Consider the following 22295-nt stretch of genomic DNA (forward strand, 5'->3'; position numbering starts at 1 on the left):
ATTTTTTTGATAATCAAAACATATGAAATGGCGTTTCGCCACATTTCCCGCCATTTCGTCTTAGCTAGTGGCGAAAAAGTCACTTGGGCTGTCCACGCATCGCGCGAGTAACATCCTCTGAAGCACTAGGTATCATGTCTAAAAATAACTTAAGAGGGATTACCTTTGGTATAAGGCCCATATGGAGGATTCACTCTCTTACTTGGATTTGTACAAAACGCTGGATAAAAATAGACAAAAGGGTAGAAGTTACTGCAAAGACGTTTTTTGGCTGAACAGAGTATGAAATTTGAAAGACATGGCTGTCAAAATGTAGTTTCCATGGAAACATCAAGATCCTTGACCGACCAATGGCATGTCACACCAAATTGTTCCCAGTTAAAGTTTAGGTAAGCCTACGAAGTTGGTGGGGGTCTCAATCCTCAGCATCCACGTCAGCATCCAAGATCGAGTAAATATGCTCTAAAATTTGAGTGATAGACAACTAAGCATCCAATTACTGATGCAGAAGTTGTACAGCTTGTGGAAGAGCTGCCAAACTATCTGGCCATTGCTGATGGTGCAGCCACTGAAACAGAGGAAGGCAAAGTACAGTGGTGGGCTACACATGCCGATGCTCTCCCAAATTGGTCTGCTGCAGTCAAAAAGATCTTGTTAGTGCAGCCTAGTTCAGCATCAGCTGAACGAGTGTTTAGCCTGCTGCAAAATGCATTTAGCAAGCAGCAAGAGGCAGCATTAGAGGAAACAGTGGAAACATCGGTCATGTTACGTTACAATGACAATAAGCGCACATGAAATCTTGAATTATATGTCTGTAGAGGACTAGCTGGTGGTGCAAAACATTGACCAACAGGGACAGTGCTCTGTACTACATCCGCAAAGAAGTAAATATTGAAAGACAATGGTTTTATACCACATACAGTCATACACTCGTGTATGTCAGAGAAACTTTATATATTTAATAAGCACATTAGCAAAGTTCATCGCGCAGAATGCCGCGACATATCCGGGACTTAAATGTAGAGTGCGCGCGAAATTTAATTATTAATTAGGCTGCCGATGGCTAAACAACAAAGAAAATGACCAGAAAATGGCCGACTACGCATACTTGTTTAGCGTTTACGTGCTTCATACTTGTGTTTCGTAGTGGTTATCATATGGCTTTTGTAGATGAGACATTGATGGAATAAAGGAGACATTTTTTGAAATGTTACGAAAAGTGGATTTAGTCGTTTTCTTTTCCTGAATTTGGTCCATTTGAGGGAAAATATTATATGACGAAATATTTGGAGGAAAAATTTTACTCCTTCAAAGTGCCCTTCTTAACGGTTATCATATGGCTTTGAATGTATGTTGTTAAAGGAAGCTTTATGCCAAGTTTTAACGGAAAATAATGTTTCGAAGTGGTCGTTCTGCCAACTTTCGAACACTCGTAACGATCCTTCAGCCTTCGTTCGCCTCGGAGACTAGAAGAACAATAGAGCGAAATTCTTTTGAATTTCCCGGCAGAATATTAATATATGCCAAGCTCCGCCTCCACAAACAATAGGACACACACCGACGCTATAAGGCATTGAAATTGAGAGGTGATAAAATGTATCACTTAACCATCGTGTTTAAAGTAACGCTTTGCGCGAGTTGCAATAAACGAATTTTCAGCATGTCATCTGTGCAAGAAATGCAGCGCGTTGATCGGGAGCTCTCTTTAGAGCTCATTGAATCCCCGGTCAATCCCGCTTTCTTGCACATGTCCACTCCACTGAAAGGCTACGACCCAATGTTTTATCTTCAAATAAACGGCGAGGCTCTCTGGCAGTGGCGCGTTGTCAAGAGACAAAAACAAATGTTCACTTTACATGTAATTTCATCAACATAAGAAGTGTTCGGACGGCTCCCATGTGTTTTCAGTTAAAGGATAATTCTTCCACTGAATAAAATACTCTGCCTTGCCCCCTTGATTTCGTTGAGAGACTATGGGCTCAACTTCATAAATACCCATAACAACGGGCTTTTGCTTGGGTCGGTACTTATAACTGAGGCCATGATCATAAACGTCATCAAATAGTGATGCGTAAAAGCCGCGCTGTCTCGTACGCTTTGACATGTTACTCCAAAGAGTAATAACTGAATAATAACTGAATACACGAATCTGGGCCTTTTAAATGTTTTGATCAATTAAAACGGTTCCAATTTTGAATAATTATCTCACACATACAGTGGACAACAATGCTCACTCAGGCGTAAGACGCGCTGCGTGCCTTTGCTTTTTTGTTCGGCTCTGGATTTCAAACAGAAATGTCATTTATTTTCCCCTTCATCTTTCGAATAGATAAAGACCTGTGTTGTCTTTTAAGTCCTCGATCAACGACAGACTACGTAAACCGATCGAGTAAAAGACTACGTCTGGTGAACTGCTTTGACCGGTCGAGTAAAAGAGGACAACGATAAAGTAGAAGAAAGTTTTATGCGCACCGTTCTTTCAATTTGGCAACGCTTTGGAAGAAGAATTTTTTGTGGGAGAACTTTTGGCTCCCGCGCTCAAACCATTTCGAGTGTGACATGTCAACAAAAAAAGTGAGAATGTCGCTGCACACGACTTTGTTGACAAAAGTCTTTGTGAAGAGCGCAGGCCGCCTTTAAATTAGAGCGCTTTTGTTAGCTTATTACACCTTGGGATTTACTTCACACATCAGACCGTTTGATTGACAGCCGCCGATTCATTGACGAGAGCAGTCGGAATTCCGACAGCTAATATTTGTAATTATTATTCCGCGCATTGAAAAAATGAGCACTGCAAGTATATGTCGCGAAAGACAATAGAATTCTGCGCGATGTTTTTTTGTTCGAATGCAATCACGTGGTTATCGTAATAGAAAGCCAATACAGAGAATCAGATTTTTATGATTTGGGTTGAGAGAGACTCAGTCTTACAATATTGATGAGTCAGTATGATATAATTATGTATATAATATCTATGCAAAGTTAAATCTATTCATTAAATCTTTATTTAAGTTGTTAATCAATCTCTTACACTAAAAAACTGAAAGCAAGTTTTGAGCAACTTTTGGATTTTGAGGCAACTTTTGAGCAACTTATTAGAGTTTTGGAGCAACTTTTGAGCAACTTTTTGAGAAAATTGGAGCAACTTTTTGAGAAAATTGGAGCAACTTGTGGACAGCCCTAAAGGGGAAACAGCTTTAGAAACGGCTGGCGTTCTCGACCTCGTGACTAAATAGACCAATTTCGATATATTAAAATTCAGCCTAAAACAATAGACCCCAGTACGAGGCTCTGGGGAATAACTACAGAGTTTGTGGGGTTTATTCCCCAGAGCCTCGTGCTGAGGTCTGTTGTGTTAGGCTGAATTTTAATATATCGAAATTGCTCTATTCGCCGGCAGTTCCGCAGCAGTCGTCTTTTGTGCCCGAAGAAGTCAAGTGTGAAATTCACTTGCAATTGTCATTGGTGATCCAATTTTGAGGAAGGAGCGTACAAAGTTGTCTGGTGAATTGCGGGACAAAAAAAAACCGGTCAATCAAGTTTATCGTTAACTTTAATTATAAGCAAAGCATAAGTAATTAAAATACGCGATGGTTTAGTCCAGAGTCCACAGTCTCGTTCCTAGGCTCTTCTTTTCAGTGCCAGGGGAGACTCTGGAAACGAGGCTGTAGAGTCCATTCCAACGTCCAGAGTCCAGTCCAGAGTCTAGTCAAGAATTCAGTCCATAACTCTTAGCAAGTCGATTAAAACCGATGCTGTACAACCTCACAAGAAATATAATTGAGTGTTTCTCACTAGATTGCGAAGAGGATTTGTTGTTAACGTGAAAGGGGCCAATGGCACGACAAGAGATTGAGGTAAATTACACGACTCTGATTTTATATACGCCGCGACACACGGGTATTATATAAAAAGGAATCAAAAAACGACTGAGTCCTTATGTGGAACTGTGACACTGCAATCAGTAATTCCCTTGTCATATAAAAATCAGCTGTAGGTCAAAACAATCAAGCTACTTTTAACCTGAATTAATGCTAAATGACATCAATAAGTAATCAACAGTTAAGTCATTGATCGTTGCCGATGATCAATGATTAATCGTCCACCAAAAATTATTTGGTCTATCGTCCCTGATTCCTTATGATGTGTATAGGCCAACCCAAAACGAGGAGCCGAACAAAACATTGTTATGTCTCAAGACACCTGTGGCGTAATGGGTAGTGCGCTGGACCTCGCCCGGATCGAGCAGTCTGGAATCGATCGTGGCGAGATTCTCGTGGGCAAGACACTATACTCTCTCGGTTGCTGTTTCTATCCAGTAGTACAAGTGGATAGGCCGTTCTTTTAAGGTTGCCTGACAGAATGCAGGGGAGTAACCTGAGACGGGCTAGCATCCTATCTAAGGGACGTAACAACACTCCTTGCCGTTTCATGCCACAGAAACCGTAGATAACCTCCGAGAGCTATTTTTTTCTTTTTCATACAGACTATCCATGAGGAAAACAAAACATTACATTGTTCGTTTTTAAACAAAAACATCATATCGATTTGAGGGACGGCAAAATTAAGGAGCAAATGGACGATAACAATAACGCTTGCTTTGTGACATGTATCTTATGCAAGTTGTTTCTATTTCTCTATTCGATTCAGTATGGTTTGGGAAGTCACGAGATTACATTGATTCAGTAATCAATGATCAGTGACCTCAAAGCAGTCAGACTAATCAGCTGATGACTCGTTGACGACTCGTTAATTGCGTTTTTGATAACATTGAAACCATTGATGCAAAATTCCTCAATCAGCTTCACAGACAGTTCAATTCTATGAGGTTCCTCTCGCGTGTGAAGGCAGTAGCGGGCTGATTTTTAAGAGTCTGTTTAACTATACGCCTTAATTATCTTGCACAAAACTAGCCTCGTGACGTTTGCTACCAGTTTCACGACTATATCACTTGACAAGCTTAGTGCAGCTCAGGAATTCACAACATGTATACTGAAGACGTTACATTGTGTCCATCACATGCTAACCTTTAGCTTGGGTAATGACAAGGGAGTTGTTAAATAGAAGGACATTCTATCAAGTAAATTTGTGAAACAGTATTTGAGCTACGGAATAGAGGTTCAAAGACACGTGAGCTGATTGAAGTTAGGTAGTTGCGAAAATAAGGCCTGAGGGAAATTACAGTTTGAGCGGAATTCGAACCCGTGACCTTTGCGAGAACGGTGCAGTGCTCTACCTGCAATTTCACGTGCGAAAAAGCCGGTAAACAAAATAGAGCCGAAAATGCCGGGAAAGCCGGTAAAGCCGGTAAAGATCGGTAGACAGTAGGCAAACTTAACGCGTCAAACGGTAACGGCTGACGCGCTGTCTCATCAATCTGCCCTGTGACGAGCTCGTGAATAGGACATAACACTTGATTTGCCATTTCATTAATCAGGTCTTAAGTTAATTCCCCTTCACGTTAATCTTCTCTGTGCCCTTATGAGTAGAGTATCCTGGGGCAAGAAATTTTTGTTTAATTTTGCGAATCGGCGATTTTTTGTACTTTGCGAGACCTAATTTTTCGAAAGGCTGGTTATCTTGCTGGATGTACTTTTTTGCGATTTTCAGAAAGTCCCGTTTAATTTAAATTACCACATTTTCATTGATTACGTTATAAGGCAAACGACAAAGCCAACAGGTCAAGGTGTAAAACATGGCAATAAGTGTAATCTATCACAATTACATCTCGCACTGGGGTGGCTGATAGTTCCCTTAAGAAGATCCTCTTCTGTAAGCTTTTTAGTAGCTACACCTGTAGCGTATCATAATCTCTTGACCACAGGAAATTCCACCGTTTTATTTCTGAACGAGAGAGACGCTTTGAATTTAAACGTTTTAAATAAATGGAATCAACAAGATTGTACATGTGATGCTTGTATGTACAATTTCGCCAGTGGAGTAAATTTTTACAGAGAAAATTTTTGCGGGTACTTTTTTTTTTTGCGGATCGTGGAAAACACCACAAAAATCGCAAAAATTAGAATCCGAAAAAATCTCGTCCCACGCTGTATGCCCTAAGGTATAGTCATTATATTTGTCTTCAAGTTAATCTACTCTTACTCAGCGAGACAGAGATTCCCTTCTCTTTCTGATGGTGAGAGACGAGAGGGAACCTGCTTGCAACCGCCCGATAAGCCACCGCTCACAACCAGGGACAAATAAATTCAAAATACTGGTTTTTGACAAGTTTTAACTCGTCTATAACATACCCATGACACATAGGATTCAAAACGCTGTCTGTTTACGAGTCAGCATCTGCATTACTCAGCGAATTTAAAACTTCCGTTCCATGAATAACCGGCAGTTTTTGATTTGCTATTTACCCCGTTCCAGGAACTATTGCTGCACATTACGGGAAAGGTATCGTTCTTATTTCTTCCTTTCACTCTATTGAGACAGAGGATGTCATGAGACTAACAAGTTGATGACATAAGGTGTGAAAGAAGTGAGAGGAGACAGGGAAGTCATTAAAAAAGCCCCGGTTGATTGCCTTGAGAGCCAATGTCCCGTACCGTTTAAATAAAGCATTGTAAACCATCAAACCACCAAATTTCAACAAAACCTCCTTCTCCTAAGCACTTAAATTCTTTTTCCTTAGCTGAAGGGTGTTGAGCCTGATGCTCAACCTCGACCCCAGAAGAAGACAAGACCATTTGGCATGTCTTACCTCATCGATGAGAACCCGCCATGGTATGTCTGCTTATTACTAGGTTTCCAGGTGAGGGCAGTGAATGTTGTTCGAGTTTTTCTTTAAAAAGGTAGGGTTACCGTTCTGAACTCGTCTTCAAGAGATTACAGTTGAGTTTGAAGACTTTCCACATCTATTCCAAGGAGGGAATTATTGTGCCTAAAATTACTAAAATCATCAGTGAGCGACAAAAGGGCTGAGACACTTCACTGTAGGATTCTACCTTTGAACGTCTTAGAAACGTTTCCCTCTTCGCACCCAAGCTAACAAATGTTGATATCTCTATTTCGATTAGTGCATAGGCCAAATTATCTGCACAATGCATATATGTTATTGGCCGGCTGGGAGGTCCGTATAGGGAAAAACTGTGACCGAGGTCTTGAAAATGCTGCCCGAGGCCGCAGGCCGAGGGCAGCATTTTCAAGCCCGAGGTCACAGTTTTTCCCTATACGGACCGACCCTAAGCCGGACAATAACATGTTTATCTTTTTTTCTTGCGGTAAATTGGCTTACAAGTGGGTTTGTTTACGCAGCTTTGTCATTGAATTGGCTTACGCGCCGTCTACAGACTCTAGAAACAATTGGTAAAAACTCTAACGAGCGAACGAGCGAGTAACTCAGATACTAGACAAAGAAAGATGTATTAAAGAACAGATTTATACCGAACTACTTTATGTTAGCTGCATTTAGTTCACCATTTAAGTTCTCTTAAAGTATTTTTCCGGTGTGAAATTTCGTGCAAAGTTTAAAGTTCTACTACAAAAACAGTTTCTGTCAATCGTTGCGAATCACTCGAAATCAGACTTTTCTACCGTAAATTGAGTGGCAGATAGCGAGGAAATTCGTGAAGTGTATTCCACAGAAATACTCTCAAATACGGCAACGATCGGAGAGGTAAACTCGACTAAAATTGACTTATTTTTTACTTAAAATTGTATAGAGAGAGACAGAGGATTACGCGCCATTAAAGCGCCGAGCAAACAGCCAAACAAACTCTCACAACTTCAAAAAACTCAATTGAATTTACTTACAGTGACTTTCCTTGCCATTTAAAGGTGAATAGAGATAAACTCGCGTTGATTAATCGCCTATGGAAGTGTAAAAACGGCGAAAGATGACGATTGCCGCTAATTCATTCACGAAAATAGATCAACTTGACGGATTCCGCCCGCTGTGGCGGTCCGGATGAAAAAATTCCGCCCGCTCCAGGAACCAATCAGATTGCAGGATTTGTTGAATTCCGCCCGCTCACGAGCCGAGAAAAAGATAGAGAAAATTATCCATAGATGCATACGAAAAAGAGTAAGGGCTTCGATATTTTTCAGTGGCAGTTTCTAAATGCGTCTCAGTTAATTCTTTTGCCGCCCACAGTTTCAGTTATTGAACAAAAAACTGAAAGAAGAAAACATTGAGTAACAATGTGAAAAGGGAAGCATCCTGGTGTATCCTAACATTGCTTTCTTTTTTTAGCATTACTTGACCATGTTAGGAGGAACATTGGCGATTCCTTACATTCTGAGTGGTCCAATGTGTTTTGCGAACAACACGCTTGCTATCAGTGAAGTACTGAGCACTATATTCTTCGTCTCTGGTCTGGTAACCTTGATGCAGACTACGTTTGGAGTCAGGTATTGAAAAAAGTGCAGCAGTTTTTAGTAGCTCATAAACTAAAAAATAAGCACAGGCAGCATACACCGATACAGTACAATGATCAGGTTATGTAGCGTCTTTTGATGGATTTTTTTCTTACAAAAGGCGCCATTATCAGCATCTTACACTGCTTTTGCTTCATTACTATTGAAAATAAGCCTTTAAAAAATATAATCCTTGTCCAAGATCAAGTTGATCAAACTGATTGTTCGTACAATCGTGCTAGTTATAATTTCGACGTCAAACAATTAACCTGCAGTCACCCATGTGCGTGATCATTCATGCTTCAATGCAATTGCGTGATTTCTGATCCAATATGAGCTAAAACGGGTCACTTCATTAAAATATATTTTGCTACGACAATGAGTTCATGATGTGTAAACTTAGCACTAATGAATTTAAGGTTAGTCGACTAGAGAGTCAGACAAATGATCTTTATCCACTGATGACTTTTGAACTCTGTTCACACTTACCAAATGACCAGATTCTATAACTTTAAATGACTGCAGGCTTCCTATCGTTCAAGGAGGAGATTATGGTTACCTTGCTCCTATATTTGCAATCATGGCTCTTCCACAGTGGAAATGTCCGATACCTCAAGAAGGTTAGTTTCAGTGATCATGATATTACTAAGTGCGCGTGATTAAAATTATCAGAGAACAATATAGCACTTTACTTTCAAGATCTTTCAACCATATGCAACAAAGAATATTTCGGTAGACCACTCCACCTGTCGGAGTAGGGTGAAGAACACATTTTCGCTTTTCAAGAAGTTAGTCAGCGAACTTAAAACATTGTATCTCTACAAAACATTCCAATGACAACACTCTCTCCAAAAAGTAACGTTTTAACCCGCCTTATGGAAGAAGCCGTTACGATCCAGGTACTATAACTTCGCAGTCCGCTACAACTTTGCCAGTCTTAAGGCCACCGCCTTTAATTAATTCCACAGCGTCAAAGAAGTTTTCTGAATTTGAACTATCGGTTTATCAAGGAGTAATAAACAAGCTCAAAAAAGACGAAAGGAATATCAGACTAGGAGGTCTAGTATCGTTGCCTAGTATAGTTTAATAGAGTATCATGACTATTGCTGTGGCGTCTAGAAACAGCATTACATGATTACAGATTCAACACAACGTTTTCTCTACAATAAAGGTTGAAACTAATATTCAGCATTAACTGAGAGACGCTGTCAATAAATCTGTACTTGCCAAGGCAAAGTTTAGTTCATTAACATCGTTATTCATAACATTTCTTTTTTTCTAAAAAAAAGTTTGGTTCGGTCGGAGACGTTAATCCGGGAAAAAATGGAGATAGCCATAGTTAAACAAACTCAATGACACCGAGAGCTGTTTATCAAGACACTTGACAAAACCTGCGAAGCTTTGGCCAAGTCCGGCAAACACTTAATACCCCGCTTTTCACTGTGTACTGTTTGATTTCTTACTCGTGTCTTCCTTTTCAAAGAGAATAGTAATTCAACTGAAAGTTCACTTATCAACAATGACGACATATGGAAAACTCGCATGAGAGAGGTAAGGTTTTTGGTCTTGAAGTTTATTCTTACTTTGCTACAAACAGCTTGTATCGTAATTATAATTCTTTTTTATTTCTTCTTTTTTTAATTTCCACCATCTACACGACGTCAATTAATTTATCAATCACTCAGTTATGTTTACAGTGCGTTTACTGAAACCGGGGCCACTCAGACAATGAAAACCAATCAGACAGCAAAACAATAGATTCCAACATTTTCAAATCCAGCCAATTATATGTCCTGTTTCCAAATCCAGCCAATCAAATGTCCGATACAAAACAATGAAATCTCAACTTTTTCGTCGTGATGCTTACGCGACTACGGTGTCGCTTATCAATGAATTGCCAAGCTCAAGTCGTTAGTACTTTCGCTTACTTACGGGTTTAAGAAGAATTGAATTTTATGTTGCACTTTCTATGTGAACGTTGGTTTGTTTTGTACATGAAAAGAAAAGCTGCGTAAGAGTGTCACTCGTAAATATATATTGCCAGTACAGTGCGTGGTGTAGGGTTTGAATATTGTCGCAGCTGTTTAAAAGAAACCCTTTAATGGTCTCTGTGTAAGGAGGGCTCCTAGCTATGGCGCCGTCTTTTGTTTTTGCCCGAGTTATTTTACACTCTGAGGCTTTGAAAGTACAACGCGGAAAGAAAATTCGTTTGAATTTTCGATGAAGATGATATTTCAATACACTGATAACCCAGAGAGGGAGCTCAAACTCCGAAATGTATAGCTCCTGAGACAGTGAACTCGACAGTTTTTCCGAGACCTGCGGACAACAGGAGCGGAATTTATTTTTTAAAAAGAGTCAAAATCTATTACATTATTCTACGATTTTAAACGACAGCAGTAAAGATGATGTCTGTGTGGCCGTACGTTCACAGTGGAAAACGGTCAATCTAATGAATCTATCACGGTTGTAAATGTAAAATCTAAAGTAATTAACACAATAGTTTCTAACGCGAAAGTACTAACGGCTTGAGCTTGAGACACCGCAGTCGCGAGCATCACAACGAACAAGTTGAGATTTCATTGTTTTGTACCGGACATTTGATTGGCTGGATTTGAAAATGTTGGAATCTATTGTTTCAGTTCTGCCATCTGATTGGTTTTTATTGTCTGGGTGGCCCCGGTTTCAGTAAAAGCACTGTAACAAATTGAATATGGTTTAGCGTTGTCTGTACTTTTATCGACAACGATATGCGTCATCACAGTGGTCAAAATGTTGAAAGAGTCAGAAATAATTCAAGCCTCATGTTGCGAAGATTACTTTTTAATCCTCGACACTCCTTCCCCACTCTTCCAACTGAAAATCAGGGACGTCGTTGAATGGGAAAAACCCTTTATAAGCAAGCAAACCTTGTTAAGTTATCGCCAGCCTTTTGATTTTCATCGGTTAGCTTTATATTCTTTAGTCTTCAGTTAGTTTCGAGCACTTTGTTTTTTACTCTCTCTTTCTCATGTTATAATTTAGCAATTCAATATTCTAGATTTGTCATAATCATATACCACCAAAAAGCAGTTTTGATAGATGCATCCCTGTATTTTCGAACCCTCTATGTTTTGAACCTCCTGATTTTCCGAAGCCATTTCTGGTCCCCTGGGCGGTTCGAAAATTCTTGATTCTACTATATTTGAAAACTGTTTGGATTCACTTGAAGATCATCAAAAAATTTGTCGAGGCACAATTCAATTTAATACCTTCATTATTTATATAATTAATCGGATCTGTTTATAAATCTTTGTTTCGGGCTATTTACTAGATCCAAGGCGCCATGTTGTTGTCGTCACTGTTTCAAATCGTGATCGGTTTCACTGGCCTCATTGGGTTTCTTCTTCGCTTTATTGGACCGCTGGCCATAGCACCTACAATCACGCTGGTGGGCGTGGCACTCTTTCCAGTGGCAGCGGATAAGGCTGGTTAGTTGACTGTAAGATGTGATTATTGTTTATCTGCTCTAGCCTCTTCAGTGTTTAAATTTTTACTATTTTTACTCAGGAAACAGTCCTAAGAAAATACGCGCGCTGATTGGTTAAAAGTCGTGTTTCTATAACTCGATAGAAACAAAGAACTAGCACGAGCTGTTGACGTAATGATGGCGTGAGCAAAGAGAATTTACATTTTGATGATCAAAGTTAACAAGTTGATCTCCTTTTTTTCGTCGCGGTGTTTTCTAAAGAAATAGAAAACATGTTCTACGTGTTTCTATCGAGTTTTATTATAAATCTACTAGCGTTCTATCACGAATGCCTTTCTCCAATTGGCTACGCTACTCACCATCTATTCTGTGATAAATAGTGAGTAGCGTAACAGTGTGCACTAGTTAACAAAGTGACGGCCACCTCTTGGCGTTTTCAAAGTTTCTGTGAAGAGGATTTAGACAAAGTTTTGAACGATTAGTAAGTAGATTTATTCTAAAACAATTAGATTATTCGCTCTCGATTTCTATGCGTGATAGTTGACGAGGGCGCAGCCCGAGTCAACTATCACGCGATAGAAATCTCTAACTCATAATCTAATTGTTTAATAGAAACACTCGTGAAAGTTTAGGAGAACTCGAAAAAGCTGTGGAAACAGAATTTCTCGTTCTCCCAAACTTTCACTCGTATGTCTAAACTCGATAGAAACACGGAACATGTTTTCTATTTCTTAATTATCTGTCCTTCTTACAGGTCAACACTGGGGAATTTCGATGACGTAAGTAGCAGCTAGCTCTTGTTTCTAATTAACCGTTTTATTGTAAAATTAAACGTTTTTCCCCTGTAATATTTCCAACACAAAAATTAGCGAAATTGGTAAACGACGTTTCCACATCCGACGATGTCAAAACGTCGTTTAGTGATTTCCCTTTCACATCTTCTCTTCAAATATTAGACATATTTTGGAGAAAATTTGAAATTATTTGTAGGTGGTGCTCCTGTTAATCTGTTGACAGGCTGTCAACCTCTGAATGAATTTTAAAAAGAAAAGAAAAGTCTGTAGGCGCTTTTCAGAATCGTGGGGTCTGCCGACTACCGCTCTCTCCTCTCGCCGGGTAATTTGTCTCACCTCAATCATTGTGTAACACCAAAATATAATACCAGGGTATCTTAGTTAAGAACAGATGTCAGCCGATATCTTGAAGGAATTTAAATAGGACCTTGTACACTATTTATTACTTTAATTTTACTTGTGTTTCAGGACCATCGTCTTAATATCTTTGTTTTCACAATACCTAACAAAGATAAAGATCCCAGTGCCCGGATATAGCAAAGAACGGGGAGGTTTTTATACTGGTCACTTTCCAATGTTCAGATTATTTCCGGTTAGTTTATGTAGACAGATGTCTCGCAACTTGATTGCTTTGCATTTTGTTCAGTCACTCTGTTTCAACTTAACACGCTTTACATCGTCTGTTACACAGGTGATTCTAGCGATCGTAGTATCATGGATTATTTGCGCCATCATTACAGCAGCGGAAGGTTTTCCTTCAGATCCCAGTGTTCTTCAATATGCGGCGAGAACTGACGCCAGGGCAGACGTGTTGAAAGAGGCCAAGTGGTTCAGACTTCCGTACCCAGGTTACTCACAGAAATCAGCATCAATTTCTGTTTGGTTGCATCATGTTGTTCTTAACCCGCGTTATATGCTGTTAACTTTCCAGGTCAGTGGGGAATGCCTACTGTGAGTGTCGCAGCGGTGTTCGGGATGTTAGCTGGAGTTCTGTCCTCAATTATTGAGTCCGTGGGAGATTACTACGCCTGCGCGAGGTTATCAGGAGCACCTCCTCCACCAAAACACGCCATCAACCGTGGAATTGGAATCGAAGGAATCGGCTGTCTCTTGGCAGGAGCTTTTGGTAGCGGTAGTGGCACAACCTCGTACAGTCAAAACATTGGAGCCATTGGGATCACTAAGGTAAACAATTTATTCACGGCGGGAGAAAGGTTCGGAAATAAGATCCCGCCATCTTCTCCTATCATTACTACCGCTACGCACCATGATGAATGCCCAATGCCCTCGCGCTCTTTGAAAGCCGTACTCGTCCATTTCGTCATAGGCCTCTCTCTCTCCATTTCCTCCTTATCAGGTTCTGACGCTTATGTCCGTTATCTACCTATGTAAAATGGTAACAGACTCTGCACGAACTGGAATATAATTATGTTCCACTTAAGGTCCGGTAATACGGGCAACATTTTTCATGAGCAATTAAGTACTGCGTGAAACTGAAAACTGTCCTACGTAACATGCTGATAGCCGCAGCTCTTCACAAAATACAAGCAAGAAACTTGGGCAAGTCTAATGTTCTCCTTGGAGAAAACAAATTAATTTCGCATTTTTTTCGTGGTTATAATTATAAATTGATCATGTCTTCTCTATGATAGAGTTAAAAAATTTAAGCGATCTCCTAAAAAAAATTAATTGAAGATTTTTCATACTTTGTTAGGTTGGTAGCCTTCGTGTTATCCAGTTTGGCGCTCTTGTCCTGATGGCTTTTGGACTTCTTGGCAAAATTGGCGCGTTATTCGTCAGTATTCCAGATCCCATTGTTGGTGGAGTTTTCATGGTCATGTTTGGAATGATTGCCGCTGTTGGGATTTCTAATTTACAGTTCGCTGACATGAATTCCTCTAGAAACTTGTTTATTGTTGGATTTTCCATTGTTTTTGGGTTAACTCTGCCGCATTACATGGTCACGCATCCTGGTGCCATACAAACAGGTTCGTACCACCAGTGCTTTCACAATGTTGAATTTCAAATAGGTAGCCCTAGGTGTTGCAAACGCTCTGTAGGAGACTTTGGAAAAACTGGGTGCTCCGGGCCTGACGGGCGTCGAATGATAAGGAAGACCCTTACTTAGCACTGAATCATAACTTAAAATTTATGATAGTTTCATTTCCTGGTAAAATGTGCAAGTTTCTGGGTCTGTGGAAAAAGAATGGTTTTCAGTTGTGACAAATTTGATATTTCTGAGTGGTTCATTCGTAAGGATTTCACTTAAGTGCCGAGGAGAATTCGCATTTGCTTCGGTTTTCCATTTCTACGTTAAGCGATTACCCTAAAAATCTCCCGCCACTTTGTCATCCAATCAGAAGTACAATCAAAACCAATCGTGACTCGATTGCACACGATTTCCCGCGCTTTCCGCTGTCTGCATGTATTTGCTCTAAGTTCTTATTGCCTCACGGAATTGCCCGTGTCTTTTATGATTGGCTGGAGTAATGTATATTTGGTTCTGGCTGAATTTAAAGTCGTTCTTACACGATGTCTCCAGCGATGTGTGTCTTATGGAAAGTGCATTGATGTCACTGTCGATGTTACCCTGTAGATATTCGACGGTGAAACTCCTTGCAAAGAAAGTATGGAGACCAACTGCTTTTTGAGAAGTGCTGTTGGCTAAAACTATTACAGATATCTTTTTTTTAATGCTAACCAATGTTAACCATTTAGGTGTGCCAGAGATCGACCAGATCATCACTGTTCTGATGAGTACTAGCATGGCAGTTGGGGGTTTGGTCGGGCTGATTTTGGACAACACCATCCCAGGTACTATTGAGGAACGCGGGCTCAAGGCGTGGAGGCAACATCTGTCAGGCCACAGTGATGATCAGTTTCAAACAGCTTCTATTGAAGTCTATGATCTGCCGTTTGGTCTCAATCGCATCAGTAACTACAAGGTGGCTAAGTATTTGCCCTTCTTACCGTACAACGACGAAGATAGCTCGCCAGCAGCTGATGTGGAGCTGAAGAACGTTAATTCTAAACTATAAAGTGACAGTTTTACAATTTAAATGAAGGGTTTTTTTTTTTCTGTCTATAGCTGGGTGGGGTGCCAAGAGCCGACATAGAGCTGAATGGCGTTACTAGCTAATAACCGATAATTGCTAAACAGATTATGAGCACGGAGCACTACCATATAGAGCGATTTTCAATCGAGTGTCGTAGAACCAAGACCGAAGTAATCACTCCAACCAATCAGTTAGGAAACAGACAGTCCAATGAACCAATCAAAACCTGTAGTAAACTGGATATATGTAGCGGACACAAAGTGCGAGAAAACGTGTGTGAGCGAATACTGTTGCAATTGGTTTTGGTTTAACTTCTTACTAGATGAAAAAGAGGCGAAGTATCTTTAGGTGATCGTGCAGCGTAGCAATGCAAAATCAATTACTTTTCGACACTAAAGCGAAAACAGCTCTGTAGAAATAGAAATCAGATCATTAACGCTGCGTTGTATTCCTCTTCTGCTGATCAGTACCTGAAGAGCGTTACTCGTAGTAAGGAAATGGCTACCCCATACCGGGCTCTATTCTTTTACCAGCCTTGACGTTCCTTACGATATTCATAGGTTTATTTCAGTAGATAGAATCACAACAGCGATAATTTTCTGCTCTCGAGGTTATTTCTCAGTTAGCTGAGTATTTAAAGGCATGTAAGCTTTAAGTAAAGGGGAACTTCCGTCGGTTGTACTCGAGGTTTGTATAATAGCATTGTTCTCTCCTAACACCATAATCTCCGCCCAAAATCAAATTACTTCTAAGTTACCATTACTTAAGAGATCTGTTGAATATGGAATTTTTGCACTACATATTACCTGGAAAAATATGATAAACAGTGGATTGTTTTGCAATGTAAGTTTCTGGTTCCTGCTGTTTGCACTAATTTTGAGCTTGCAATTTCTTGGTTCTTAGTTTCTTTAATAATTTAATTCCACCATTGAGTGGTTTTCAATTGAACTTCATAAAACCAAAACCAAATTAATCACTAATCACAATGGACACAGACAATCCAATAACCAATTAAAACCAGACGAGTAAAAACATTCGTGTAGCTGACAGGAAGCGCGGGAAAACGTGTGCGACCGAGCGAATTACGATTGGGTGGTTTTGAGTGGCCAGAAAACTTGTTAGTCGAAGATACTGTGGGAGTGTAAAGGTTAGTGAAGGAATGCAAACAAAAAACGAGAAGTAAAGTAATACTAGGGGTGACCTGAGGGTTAAACTTCTATATTTAGGGGAGTGGTTTAAAGTATGGCATAGCCTTACAAAGAGCTCTTGTTAGGGATTACTTTGTGGGTTAAGCTAAGGGTAGGTATGGAGTGAAATGCCATGATAGCTTTTAGTTGGTCACAGTTACTGGCAGAGTTTTAAGTGGCCGGCTCAGGTTAAGAATTATATGTAAAAAAAAATAATGAACGTCTACCTTCAACAAAATTATAGCTTACTTCGAGTAATTAATGTTTTCCAATTCGAAATGTTAACGAGAGAGCCAAACGTTATAAGCCTTATGGCTCCTGGTTCCTTGACATCCCTTTTGTATTATTTTGTGTATTCCATCTAACAATTCTATTGTCACTGTCATTGTTCGATGTTGTGAAAATATACTGAATGAAAATGAAATGAAAGAAACCTCTTGTAAAGACGCGGACAATTCTTCCTCAGCTGAACTAGTTTTGACCATCGATAGCAACAATGAGAACAATGCTAAACAAGATGTTTGATTGGTCCAATAGCTTTGCAGATACCTTGTACAACTGGATTCATGCAAATCGTGGTTCGTCTACAAAGCAACACGGCGAAACGCAACCTCGTTCCCAGGCTCCCTCTCCTCTGCACCCCTTGGTCGTTGGAATAAATACCCTGGTTGCGGCTGCTCACGTGACCACACAGAATCTGGGTGGTAAAGAAATCTGTTGGGCGGGAGGGGTGGCAGAGTGTTTTGATTGTTGCTGTGACAAACTTTGAAAGTTTCAAGACCTGGATCAGTCGCTTACAACTACCCGCTTTATTTAGGTTCCAGTCGAATTTTGCCGATGAAGAATGCCACATTATTATTTCTGCCGTCTCCCAAATATAGAAGACTTATGTTACAAAGAAATTCGGCAGCTAAATGGAGCTCAAACCTTTCGACGGTTAGCACATGTAAAACGTCACGTAATGAATCGAAGTAAAACCAGTGGATCAGTCTCCTGAATCTTTGAATTCGGAGGTAATTTATGTTCTTCTTTGTGCGGTGTTTTGGATGTTAAAAAGTATTTGTGTCACACGGCCGATTAGCCGAGTATTTTAACTTGCATTTGATTTACAGCAATGTAATTTGATTTACAGTTTTGTTGACCAAAGCCCATGCTTATATTTCATTTGCATCAGGTTTATGTAAGTTTATTTTAGACCGATGTTTAAACACGGTTCCTTGGCATCGTCAAGAATGATATTTTGCAAAATGGTAAGTAAAACATCGTTTTATATAGCGAACAATGTGCCGTGAGGTTAATTCAGAAAACATGAAACAGTAATTAGTAATTCGACCACCTGGAAATGAAATCAGAATGATACTTCAATACTATAAATATACCTGTGTGAAGCTTAGAATAGGACTGGGAATTTCAAAGGTGTATTTGCCCGTGTATGATTTAAAGCGATGACAAGCAATCCCCTTTCTCTCGCTTCAGTTGAGATCGGCAAAAATTATTCGTTGGCTCTACCCCGGTGGAAAAGTTTGTGTCACAGGTGTGCACATGAACAGCTGCAATAGGGTCTTTCTCCCAACGACCAAGCGAGACAGAGGGGAGAGAGGCTGGGAACGAGTTTGGGTGAAACGATTAAAATTTCGTTTTTTTCTATTCTTACCTCTTAACCGCATCTCTAAAACTTTAAACTCTCATCTTTAAAAATTTAAAGATTTTATTTCTCTCTCGGGAACCGTCCGCGGGAAAAAAAACAATCATTTTGAAATGGACGTTTCTGATATTTTTGGGTCGCACTGCTCCTTGAGCTAGACTTGTCGTGACAATAACGTGAAACGTCAAATATCATGGTAAACATTCGCCGGAAATTAGGAACATCAGGAATATTAATTGAGAGCGATAAATTGCTGCCATGTTTGAAAAAAATCATTCAGTCATTTTCAGGGTCAAAAAAGCTACTTTAGATGGGACTAAACTGCTTAACTCTTGCACCCTAATGAGTGTTCTACGGCTTCAATACTAGGAATTTCAAAGGCCTGACTCTATTTTTATCTCATAAAAAACGACTCACAAAGTTTTACTGACGTTTTGCAATTTAGTGCTGTTTTTGCGCAATTTCCCTCCAACAAAGGCTTTTTACTGCGCGTTTAGTGCAAGGACTTGTACAAAATTTCAGTGGGAAGTAATGATTTTAAGTACTCAATAATATTCTTGCCAGCAGTATCCATTTCCTTGAGGAACGCAGAGGCCAATACCGAGCGGGCAAGACTGATCCTCTCCGTTCAGCGAATCACACCGCAGGATTTGGTTCATCATGCCCGGGCTTACGTAAGGTCCGTAGGGTGGGCAAACTGTGAAAACCTTGTGCTGGCTTACGTGTTTATCAACGATCAAACAGTCCGGCCGCGTTTCACGTGCAATGATAAGTGAATTAATTATCGCTTCATGCTTGAAGGAGTAACAAAGAAACTGACATATTAATGTGGAAGGGATTTAAGCCCAACATGCATTGACCTGTGGTTTCAGTGAACAAGATAATTAAAAATGTGTTCCATTGTCAGCAGCGCACGTGGCAGCTTCGTCAGTTAAGGTATGCAAATACACCTAATTTTCGTGTGCTTCATCGTTTTCACTTCCTGGAGACGGCTTTTTCTTTTGTACATAGTTAGCAGCGAAGAACACGCTATTAAATTATTAACACACATAAACATCGAAACAGACGTATATTGGTCCAATACTCACCAGGCACCTAACATGTAAATTTTGTGGTTTTGTGTTTTCATTCGTTTGAAACAATGAGCACTTGATCCGAAATTTTCAGGAATCTCGTCATAATATTGTCATTCCTTGTCGATTCCTTGCAGAAAACCTCAAACTCGGATAATGAAATGGAAAAAACGTTTCCACCAAACTGGTCCAAAAATATGTCACCAACCGAAAGCGAAGTCAATTTTCCGATGGATTACACTGTCACAGAAACTGCTATTGCCGCCGCTACCTTGCTGATAATAATGATTACATGTTTAGCGGGAAATGCCGTTATTTGCTACGTAGTTCTTCGCAACAGACGAATGTGGACAGAAATGAACATGTTCTTGGTGAATCTTGCCATTGGTGATATTGCTATGGCTTTACTGTCGATGACGACTCCGCTAAAGACAGCCATCACCAGGCAGTGGACATATCCTCCAGCCGGGTACGTCTGTCAACTGAACGCTTTCTGTAGTTCCGTTTTGATCTGCAATACAATATTTACTCACACTGCTATCTCAGTAGACAGGTTTTTCGCCGTGGTAAAACCGATGAAGAAAATTATGACAAGAAAAAAGGCCTTCTCTTCCATTTTGGGTATATGGTTACTTTCAGTTGCCGTTTCTCTTGGGCCTATATTAGGCTGGGGTCGCAACGATTACAACGCTTCAACACTACAGTGCGGTTTTGGATTCCCTGAGAACAGAATCGAAGTGTTGTATATGATATTCCTCGCGGTTATCGCATTTCTCCTACCCATCATCATAATGAGTTACACATATATAAGAATTTATCTAGTCGTGCGCCATCATACAAGAAGAATGTCATCTTCAACATTCGGTAATAATCCTAAAGACTTCGCAAAAAAGCAGCAAAGGATTGTCTTAACGTTTTTCCTCGCCTTGATAGCATTTATTATCTGTTGGATGCCGTTTTTTGTGTTTATCGCGATTGCTGCGTCAATTTCCTCGCGGGATGAATTACCGCATGGCTTAGGATTAGCGGCTTACTGGTGTGGCTTCCTAAACTGCTCCGTAAATCCTTACTTGATTGGTCTAAGAAGTGAGCGATTTCACGAAACATTCGCACATGTTTTTTGTTGTCGTTTTTGCTACTGCAAACGGGCTACTGGACGAAGAACTGAGGGAAGATATTCTTCCGACAAAACACTTTGCGCTGAAACAAAGAATCGTACGCTAATACACCAGACCAGTACACCTTCGCAGCAGAGTACTGGTCATGTACAATCATTCCTGAACCCTATAGCTGTCATAAACACAAGTCAAGAAACTATCGTCATTCCTTCTCGCGACAAATGGAATGATAACACGAAGCCAAGAAGATCATGGAGACAAGAAAACATGGTAGGAGTTGTTTACCCGAATTTTATTCACATGGTTGACGGAAAGTTGTGGAGTGAAGCCACAGTTTAAATAAATGGACCGGTATCAACATGAAGTCCATGTAGCTTTTGCAAGGCATAAAATGTCGTTCAAGTCATGGAAACCTCAAATAATTCGCCAGAGTCGAAACGAGAAAAAAAGTAATTGAGAAGAAACAAAGATGTTAACGAATGAGGCAGACTGAGACATGTAGGTACTGTAACTGACAAACTAACTTGAAACATTTAGGGTATCATTCAAGATGTGTCATCCCTGAGAGAGCTTCTTGAACCTTCCCATTGGCGCTTGTCAATTTTGACGATAACTGTCATGTTTGTGAGTTATTAGCGGATTTCTTGTAATTCGCTCCCACGGTCATTGTTTGTTTTGTTTTGTTCTTGGGTGGTTTGCATGCATCATATCGTTCAGTCAACTATCCTAGTTAAACTCTGGTGTTCCTAACATAAGTGCAAAATTCCAGATTGGTCGTTAATAACAGTAGATTTTCATGCAAAATATGAACTGCGGGTGTAATGAAACTGGTCCAAATCGTCACGAATATGATAAAATATTCGCCGTGTTAGCGTGTTGTTTCAGTTGGCTGCCCTTGTGTGTTCCAAATACACACGTATTGTATAGGTTTGTGGCACATAATTATCATAGCGTTTGGTGCATGGCTGCGTTCGTGCGTCATAAGCCCTTGACAAGCCATCGTCAGGCATCACGTTAAATGGTTGTGATCATATTGTTCCATGTGATCAAATTTCTTAACTACGATTAGTTTTTTAAACGCTATAGGGTGATTCAAGTGGTGGAAGCGATCAACTACTTTTCAGAACAAACTACTCGCCCCAAATGCATTACTGATTCCTTCTTAGACTTCATTTCATCCACTCCCAAGACAAACAAGTGTGATACAAGTGTAAAAAAAAGTAAACAGAAATATACATAAGATTCCGGTATTTGCAGTCTCAACTGGATACGAGATATCTATATGGTTGCGTTTTTGGGGGGTGATCTGGATCACGATCGTAGTCCAAGATCATTCGGATCATGGTGCATCAAAGGAACCGATGAGTCTACTCTGGTCAAGGATTCATCTGCTCCTTTTAAGCACCATGATCTGAGTGGTATTGGATCACTAATCACTGATCCAGATCACCCAAAAGGAAAACACACTCATATGTAGAGCACAATTCGCGATATTCACAATTTTGATTTCCTTGATTTATACCATTCACGTATTCTCGGAAATGCGCATTAAGTGGGAAATTACGTAGCTGACGGTTAGGACGGCACAG

General features: G+C 40.1%; 2 protein-coding genes across 3 annotated transcripts; both read left to right on the top strand.

The window, feature by feature from the left end:
- The first annotated feature begins 3551 nt into the window (after window positions 1-3551).
- On the top strand, window positions 3552-17314 carry LOC110055255 (solute carrier family 23 member 2-like). Of its 2 annotated transcripts, XM_089284834.1 has the most exons (12): window positions 3552-3857; window positions 6641-6760; window positions 8201-8358; window positions 8890-8984; window positions 9848-9915; window positions 11678-11834; window positions 12588-12612; window positions 13096-13219; window positions 13319-13475; window positions 13559-13812; window positions 14342-14615; window positions 15346-17314. In XM_089284834.1, the coding sequence occupies exons 1-12, from the start codon at window positions 3837-3839 to the stop codon at window positions 15663-15665; spliced, it is 1773 nt and encodes a 590-aa protein (XP_089140960.1). In that variant the 5' UTR covers window positions 3552-3836; the 3' UTR covers window positions 15666-17314. The 2 variants fall into 2 exon arrangements, with proteins under 2 accessions (XP_089140960.1, XP_089140961.1); XM_089284835.1 differs by lacking the exon at window positions 3552-3857 and having other exon boundaries at window positions 6666-6732.
- A 1344-nt stretch (window positions 17315-18658) lies between these two features.
- Window positions 18659-21577, top strand: LOC110055609 (histamine H2 receptor-like). The gene is made up of 2 exons (XM_020762000.2): window positions 18659-19451; window positions 19726-21577. The coding sequence occupies exon 2, from the start codon at window positions 19750-19752 to the stop codon at window positions 21043-21045; it is 1296 nt and encodes a 431-aa protein (XP_020617659.2). The 5' UTR covers window positions 18659-19451; window positions 19726-19749; the 3' UTR covers window positions 21046-21577.
- Window positions 21578-22295: the final 718 nt, after the last annotated feature.

Source organism: Orbicella faveolata, unplaced genomic scaffold (assembly GCF_042242905.1).
Source record: "Orbicella faveolata isolate gen_17 unplaced genomic scaffold, um_ofav_v1 contig_13, whole genome shotgun sequence".
Lineage (NCBI taxonomy): Eukaryota > Metazoa > Cnidaria > Anthozoa > Scleractinia > Merulinidae > Orbicella > Orbicella faveolata.